The sequence below is a fragment of the Gossypium hirsutum genome, chromosome D08 (genome assembly GCF_007990345.1).
Source record: "Gossypium hirsutum isolate 1008001.06 chromosome D08, Gossypium_hirsutum_v2.1, whole genome shotgun sequence".
NCBI classification, from domain to species: domain Eukaryota; kingdom Viridiplantae; phylum Streptophyta; class Magnoliopsida; order Malvales; family Malvaceae; genus Gossypium; species Gossypium hirsutum.
In genome coordinates this window covers 60484139-60492924 of record NC_053444.1, presented here as the reverse complement: position 1 = coordinate 60492924, position 8786 = coordinate 60484139, and the positions used below count along the sequence as shown (strand labels likewise).

The 8786-nt window shown below is 33.2% G+C and overlaps 1 protein-coding gene across 7 annotated transcripts; it reads right to left on the bottom strand.

Annotated features, from left to right (window-relative positions):
- Positions 1-254: 254 nt before the first annotated feature.
- Positions 255-4268, bottom strand: LOC107929994 (uncharacterized). 7 transcript variants are annotated; one of them, XR_005916955.1, is made up of 6 exons: positions 4029-4268; positions 2878-3047; positions 2305-2333; positions 971-2162; positions 741-833; positions 255-600 (listed from the first exon to the last, which is right to left on the bottom strand). XR_005916955.1 is itself a non-coding variant. In XM_041098633.1 (4 exons), the coding sequence occupies exons 1-4, from the start codon at positions 1935-1937 to the stop codon at positions 487-489; spliced, it is 321 nt and encodes a 106-aa protein (XP_040954567.1). In that variant the 5' UTR covers positions 1938-2773; the 3' UTR covers positions 255-486. The 7 variants fall into 7 exon arrangements, 1 of the variants encoding a protein (XP_040954567.1); XR_005916957.1 differs by having other exon boundaries at positions 2305-3047; XR_005916956.1 differs by having other exon boundaries at positions 722-833; positions 971-3047.
- Positions 4269-8786: the final 4518 nt, after the last annotated feature.

Sequence of the window (8786 nt, the reverse complement as noted above, 5' to 3'; positions counted from 1 at the left end):
CGCCGCTAAAGAACATGACCTTTAACGACACTTTCCCCAAAAACGCCGTTAAAAGTCATGAAAAATAAAAAAAAATTAAAATATTATAAAAACGCCACAAATCCATTCTTATCCCTTTACTTGCTTAAGCAAATCCTTTAGAAATGTTATTAATACATACATCACTCTATTCTTTGGTTAGAGGTTGCAGCAAAAGTGGGATTCCACCAATTTAGAAATGTATAATTTAATTTGAAGACGTATTAAAATGGAAATTCATGAACAAGATCAATGTTTTCCACTATAGCTCATGCAGGAAGTCAAATTGCCTTTGATTACATAAGATTCTTTTGAAATTTTTTTTTAAAAAAAATTCAAACTAGTTCATATCAACTTCCTCAAGTTGTATGAATTGCTGATCAACACCTTATTTGAACTTACAATTCTCGGAAAGCATAAAATGTAGTTCCGTGAGCATTCATTTAAAGTAGCAAAAAAATTTACTGATTACAGTGACAGTCTAAACTTCAAATCTAGCTCTTTTGTGTCACTTGATTCTGAATTCTGACTGCTCGATCCCAATGAGTTACTGAGATGTTTCTTGCTCCTTGAATGTGAATCCTATAAGAATGTAAGGAACTAAAACAAATTAAATTTTAAAACACAATCATCACATGGCTCATAAACTAAAAAAAAATCACTATACCTGTTAAGAAAACAACTAACATAGAAGAGTTCCTACCTGCTAAGAAACACTATACCTGAAGGCTGAAGACGAGATTTAGCATGGAGATAATCTTGCCTAGGATCTGTTTGTAACTGGGGACTAAAATGTACCTTCTTGCTGACAGAATCTGGCTTAGAAAAAATTGCAATAGAAGAGAGGCAAAGAAACAGGACAAAAAGGAAATGGAAATGATAAAACATACAAAACATCAACCCACTAATTAGCTTCCAGGAAAAAAAGAAGGCCTCTATCAACTACTCTTACTCGGTAAAATGTAGTGCTTGTGATGTCTTGGGATAAATGCCAACAATTCCTGCTGCCTGATACCTTCTTTATCTGTGTATGTTTGGCACATAAGAAGTTTTTGACATTAAAAAGCCTAAATTAGCTAAGGCTCTCCATTCAATAAATTTCTTGTACTAGCATATTAAACCAGAGAAGTGCAAAGAGCATTATGGTATTGCTTGGTTGAACATGAAAAACAAGTTGCCATGACAAAATGAAAACACGAGTATAGGTCTTTAAAAAAATAATAAAATAAATAAATATATTATAGTAAACATTAAACATATTAAACATTAAGTCACAAGTGGAAAAAAATAAATAAGATACATTTAGGATCCTTATTTATTTTTATATTTTGGATAAGCTAGAATAGATAATATCAAAAAATAAAAATGCTATAATAATATTGGATGCGCATTACATATCTTTTGAGTTGTCAACTATGAATTATCTTGTAATTTAGAATTTAACAGTAATTAAAATCAAAAGGTTCATAATTCATAAATTTAATAATATTTTAATAGTAAAAATAAATAAAAACTAAATCTATCTTATATGCCAATTTTAAGCTTTTTGACTCTATATTTTACTATTGTTCATAGATTTTTATTTTTAATATTTCAAAAGAAAGTTATATTTTGATAATGAAAAACTATCCTACAGTAGACTCCCATCCATTTATTTCATTCTCCTATCAGTCAAATTCCTCAAACAAACTGTTCTAGTTAAATGCTTAACTGTATGGACTCTCCAATTAAATTCACTATACGACTGGAATGATAATAAACCATACTTGGTTGAAGCATTAAAAATTCAATACAAAAAAACGTATAATTCAATAGAAAAGAGGTATGTGCAAACAGATTCATGAAACCAAATAAGAGAAAGAAATCACAAACCATACCTGCAAATAAGCAACAATATTATGAACCAAATAATGCAACATGCCTTGCAAATGAGTGGATTACGCCAGCAGAACCCATGTAAACATTTTATGAACCAAATAATGAAAATGTAATTGAAAAGGTAAAAAAATAAAATAAGAATCAGCTAACGATAGTTTTGTAAGATAAAAAAGAATTAATGAATGAAGAGAAAAATATATTAAAAACATGGTAACTTCACTGGCTTCATTGGTGAGCATTTCAGTCCCCATACGACCCACCACAATCTACAGTCAACCCAAAATTAAAAAAAGAAAAACCATTATTAGTCAGTCTTAGCTCTCAAATGGATATAAAAGAGAGAACTTTCATTTTTTTTCTTTTCGAGGGAACAATATACGAACGAGAAATTGGTAAATGGGGTCCAACCTTTACGACTTCTTCGGCTACATCACTTGCTACACAAGAAAATAAAAATCTTTAACCGATGATTAAAATGCGGCAATCCAAATATCAACAGAGAGAAAACTGCAAAGCTTAGTGAAGACAAGTTCTTTAATATAACTTGCAAATGGTATATAGCTAGACAACTTTCATTTGAGATATCAAATCTTCACGTTTTAAAAGCATTAGCTCTATGACAACAGGATGCCAAAAATTACCATCAAATAACCACAAGTACTTAAACTAAGAGACCTACAAACCAGTCTATTATTTTGTTGGTTAAATTATAAAAGAAGGATATGCCTTAACAAGTAGACAAATTCTGTCCTTTAATGATAACTTGAGTTAACAAATAGACACAATTTTTCCCATCAATAGTTGCAACTAAAGCAACCTCCACAAATGTAAACCATCGGTTCAACCAGTCTGGTGCTTAGCTGTAGATTCAACCAGTCGGTACACAGGATATCCTCTGTAGATTCATCAACATATCAAAAGCAAAGGGAAAACATAGAAAAGAAAAGAAAATCAATTTATCTTGAGAGAAATTCTACTTACTGCTTCACACATTAGGCCATCATCAGGATTTGGTTCGCTGAGCAATAGCCTTGTACTTGTAAGCACTGTTAAAACCAAAATTAAATCCCACCAAAGTTATGAACCCGAAGCATCCTTGAAGGTGGTGCAACGCTTGATCCATCTATCCCGGTAAGCTTTCATCTTCAAATCTGGCATAATTTACTTTACTGTTTTATTTTCTTAACTATTTAGTTTCTTTAAGTAGTGATGTAGAATTTGAAAAAAAAAATTGGAATAAGCACCAAGGAAATACTATGAACTTTCAAATGTCAAATCCCGGAACTCAAATCTCAATTTTCAAATGTCAAATCTCAATTTAGTTTTTTCATTGAAGGAGTATTTGTTTAATTGTTGAATTCCTTCCTGCATACATTGAATTACTGCCTAATTTATCCAGTTCCTTCTGTATAACAGTTAAGTGAGCAAGAAGACCTCATTGTTTGGATGCGAACTGCTGCGCTGCCAACATTTAGAAAATTGTATGGGAAGATTGAACAGGATCTCCAACCAAATGATCAAATACTTGTGACATTGGATAACAACTACAATACTTACAGTTTCAATGGCAAGAAAAAACTAGTGCTTTCAACTACTAGTTGGCTTGGTGGAAAAAACGACTTCCTTGGCATTACTTATCTCACTGTTGGCGGGCTGTGCTGCTTTTTGGCTTTGTCTTTCACTGTTGTCTAACTTGTCAAGCCAAGGTAATTTCTTTGGTCATTTTCATACTACCCATAGTCAAACGACATCTAGACTTCAAAATATTATCGAAGGTTGCTGTTATCTGTTAATAATTTCTAGTAGCTGAGGAGGTGAAGCTAACATGTTACTGATACAAATTAGGCTAGGATGTTTAGGGTATTTGCAAGGTATCATAGCATTTAAACCCTAAACTTTTAGAATTTTTTTAGTCGTTTTTTTCTCTACAATTTATTATAGCTTTGTCCCTGTCTTTTAAGGCATCATTTTCAAGTCTACCTTTTTTTTTCTCTGAACTTGAAGCTAACATGTTAGCGATGTAAATTAGGCTAGGATGTTCTTTTAAAACAAGTGAACTGTATCCATTTCTGACATTTACTAATAATCAAACAAAAAAACAAAACAAATTAAATCCAACCAAAATTACAAACCCAAAGCGTCCTTGAAGCTTCAGTTAAAACCAAAGGACTCCCTTGGTGATGCGAGCTAACTCCTCCAGCCACCGCTACAAGCGAAGAAGACGAAAGACAATCTACCACCGCACGACGCAACGGCTCTGGTGGCTTCTTAAGCGACGAAGATCTAAGCCTCGACACTCCACTGCCTGCTCCTAACTGAAGCCTCGAACCCCCGGGCTCCGACCTGGACTGAAAGTTGTAGCCATCGGACTTAGGTTGCACTCCGAATTCACGCACAACTGTCTGTCAAACTTAACTCCAATTTAAAAAAAAAAACAAAGACTTTTTAAGCAATTAAAATCTTCTTTTTCCTCCTCAATTCAATCGTTACTACATTTGAACAGAGAACAAAGAAAGAGAGAGAGAGAAATTTGTGGAAGATTCAAAATCTTATTTATTTTGAGAGTAAAAAAAATGAAAATAGAAGAGGGAAAACTTGGCTGATTTACCAATAAAAGCTTAATTTTTTATAAATTTACCGAAATGGGCCTAGTATTTTATTATTTATCGGAATGGGCCATTTTCTGGCAAATCGCGTCTACATCAGCGCGATGTCAGGGGACGTGCTAGGAAATCGCGGCCACATCAGAACTCTTTGCTGAGGGGGCGATTTGTTGCCACGCCAGCAAAGTGCTCTGACGTGGCCACGATTTCCTGACTTGTAGGTTTTTGGATTTTAAGGTTTAGGGTTTTAGGGTTTTTAGGATTTTTAGGATTTTGGAGAAAAAAGTAAACAGATAAGTCGCGCCCACGTGTACGCGCTTCTTTATGGAAACATCTGCCATTGAATCTACAAATGTTGAGCATGCATTCACTGAAGTACTAACTCAAATACATCATGTGATCAGTCAAAAAGCACTCGAAGGAGGGAATGATCAAACAACATTGCCCGAGGGACAAACCATCAATGTCGGCTTTGGGGATGATGTTTCAGCTGTGAAGAAAGACGGCTGCTGTTCTGCATAATTGTTAGATGATTCCGAGTGTCTAAATTTGCTTCCTCATTAAGCAGAAGCTTTCCTCACCGTGATCTTTCTCGAGATCTTTCGTTGAAGACGAAGAAATCACAGCATTCCAGGGATTTTCTTATAGTTTGTTCAGACAGATCTAGTTTTAGTATTTTAAATGATTTTCATTAGTTGTGGAGAATAAATTTTAAATTAGCTATCATAATGTTTTGTATTTTCAAATGAGTATTTTAGGTAATATAACAAATAAATAGGGATAATTTAGGTATTATAAATAATTTAAATAATTTAGTGCAACTATATACATGAAATTTCATTAGTTGCACTGTTCACGCGCCAGGAAATCGCAGCCACGTCAGCGCGCTTTGCTGACGTGGCAACAAATCGCCCCCAGGAAATCGCAGTCACGTCAGCGCGCTTTGCTGATGTGGCAACAAATCGCCCCCTCGTGGACGCGATTTGTTGCCACGTCAGCAAAGCGCGCTGACGTGGCCGCGATTTCTTGACGCGTCCCTTGACATCGCGCTGACGTGGACGCGATTTGCAAGAAAAGGCCCATTCCGGTAAATAATAAAATACCGGGCCCATTTCGGTAATTTAAAAAAAGGCTTTTCTTGGTAAATTGCCCGGAAAACTTGAAGAAGGGAAAGTGGGAAAAAAAGAGATTTTGAAACGGCGGGGTTTTGATTTGTGGCCGCAAAAAATCATTTCATTTTGAACAAAACAACCCCATTTTGTTCTGCTAAAAATCTTTTATTTTGTCTGCTAAAAATTATTAGTTAAGTGATCTTATAAAATATTTTTTATTACTATTTTTTATAAACTGGATTTTTATAAAAAAAACCAAGTAGTTTCAAAATAAATATCGTATATTTTAATAAGAAAACAAATGATTAAATGGTTGCATTTAATTATTAAGTTAGAATTATCCAATGTAAGCAATCAATCTCTCACATATTAAATTTTTATTAAAGATTGAGACGTTAATCATGATTTTATATTATTCTTTTCCAATCTAATCTCCATTTTATTAGAGATATTTCTTCCTAACTAAAATATAATTATATTGCTAGATGTTCGATGTGAAATGATTTTAGTTTTTGTATTTCATTTTTATTTGTTATAATTTAGTCCTATCCAAAATAGATAGTTACCTATCCATATCAATCTGTTACTTTTTTTATTATTATTTATCAATGTTTTTTTAAATCTAATATTTAAATATATCAAATGGTTTAGATTAAATATTTTTAAATATAAAAGCATTAATTGATTGTATAAAATTTCATCATTTAACAAATCTCAAGTAAACCTTAAATCCTAAACCATTTAATATATATAAATTCAAAAAACTAGTTAATCTAAACCCAAAACCCTAACCCGACCCTTGAATCTCTAAACCTTAAATCCATAACTCTTAACCCATAACGTCTAACCCCTAACCCCTAAACCTTAAACCCCAACCCTTAAACCATAATTCCTAATCCATAGTCCCTAAATCCATACCCCCTAAACCTTAAAATAGTAACTCTTAAACCGGCCTTAAATCTTAAATTAATCATATACCCTAAACAAAAAACCCTAAACAAATTTATTATTATCTCTTTTACAATTATATAAGAACATATTTAATATATAAATTCAAAAAACTAATTATTAACCCGACCCTTGAATCCCTAAACCCTAAATCCCTAACTCTTAACCCCTAATGTCTAACCCCTAAACCCTTAAACCTTAAATCTCACCCTTTGAAGATTTTAAATATTCAATTAGAAATAAATTAAATTTTATTTAATTAATATAAATAAACCAATTAAGATAAAATGTTTTTTGCGGTGCTTTTTCAAAAACGCCACTAAAGCCCCGAGCATTAGCAGCGCTTTCTCAAAAAACGCCGCAAAAACCCCAAGCATTCGCTGCGCTTTTTCAAAAACGCCGCTAAAACCCCGAGCATTAGCGGCGCTTTTTCAAAAATGCCACTAAAACCCCCAAAGGTCAGAAAACAATGCCATTGGGCTTAGGTTTTTTGCGGTATTTTTCTAAAAACTGTCGCGAATGCTCATTTTTAGCGGCATTTTTCAGAAAATGCCGCTAATGCTCGTTCTTTAGCAGTAATTTCCATAAAGTGCCGCTAATGCTCGATTTTTACCCACGTTTTTTGTCCAAACGCCGCTCAAAGTACCGCTAAAAACCTGTTTTGCTATAGTGAGTCTAGTTTGCCTGTAAAATGTAGGGTTGAATATGAGGTTATTTGGAATTCCGTCATATCTGAGTTGTATTATAGTTTCTTCTAGAATCATATGGAATCTAAGTTATTGTTATCCTAAGTACCAGAGGTTCTAAAAATAAGCTATATGAAATTCATCAAAATGACCTATATAGTTCATTATTAGTAAGAAATTGTATTGTATTGAACGAGAATATGATTTGATTAGTAAACTAATAGTAGTCAAATCTGCGTGAGTATCTGCCTAAAGTGGATGTATCCGCTAGTGATCAATATCTGCGAATAACCATTTTGGGTTAAGAGCAAGAGTGATGGGATGATCTGTATGAAGTGGGCTCTAAAGATATATTCTTTAAATAGTAATTTTGTAGTGTAAGAGAGAGATTTGGTATGCTAAGCATGGAAGTTGGTGTAAGTGTAAGCCTAAAATCATGAAAGTATTCGCCAAAACAGAAGTAACATGTTAAGAATGGTAGTTGTGTACGAGTATTCACTTGATGTTATAAAAGTATCCTTCAAGGTAATTTTGAGTTAACTCTCACTAAGTTCTTCTGAACTTAAAAATGTTATGTTTGTGTTTCATATAGTGTGGTACAAGATTGCGCCAAGAGGGATGACGCTAAGAGTATGCCAAAAAAGTGGCGGGTTGGGTTGTTATCCATACAGTGGAAAAGTGGCGTGTTGTAGTAGTCAACCCAAAAATTTAGTCGTTAAAAAATATTTGTATTGTAATGAATTGTATTTGGTCTAATGTAATATATTATTTCCAAAATACTTACCTTTGTTTCTTCGACAGTAAGTCTTTAAATGAAATGATAACGAGAAATGTTTTAAATAAAAGTGTTTGTCAATTGTTTTGAAAATTTTGTTAAGTATTGTGTGTAGTAACAACCGAGATTTGGACTTGGTGAATCGGGTCGGGTTGAGGGCGTTACACCTCGGGTGTTGCATAACACTTTTGCTATTCGTCTCTAACTTATCTACACAACCCTTGATATCCTCTACTTGATCAAGGATATTTGTCATAGCTTTTCGAACCTCTCCCTTTATGAGTGATCTTTTCACCTTGATGACCTTTTGAATTGCCATTATTATTCTTAGACCCCACCATTGTCATGTTGTTTGAGTTTTATGTTGCCTTTACTAGCATAGAGTACCTTTTCTTCATTCTTTAGCAAGACTCCTACTATTTGTTTAGCTAATGCTTTTTGATGAGCTAACAAATTTTTGAATTCAAAAAACGATGGTTGATTTTTCCATCTTAGTGCTACTTTAGCAAGAATCCTACTATTTGTTTAGCTAATGCTTCTTAATGAGTTAACAAATTTTCGAATTCTTGATGAGCTAATGCTTCAAACCATTGATGATAATATGTTTCATCTAAGTATCACCAATAGGAGCCTCTAAATCCAACATAAAAATCTTTCAACATATCGACTTTACTTTGTGAAAACATTGTATGATTGTCATATTTCCTTGTGTCACTAACGATAATTGACTATTTAAAAGTCGAAACTTCATATCATTCTTTTTAGA

Coding starts and splice junctions, on each gene's coding strand:
- LOC107929994 (XM_041098633.1), bottom strand. CDS start 1,937: ATGTTGCATTATTTGGTTCATAATATTGTTGCTTATTTGCAG. Junction 1,043..1,895: donor ATATTGTTGCTTATTTGCAG/GTATGGTTTGTG, acceptor AAACATACACAG/ATAAAGAAGGTATCAGGCAG. Junction 834..970: donor CAAGCACTACATTTTACCGA/GTAAGAGTAGTT, acceptor TTTCTAAGCCAG/ATTCTGTCAGCAAGAAGGTA.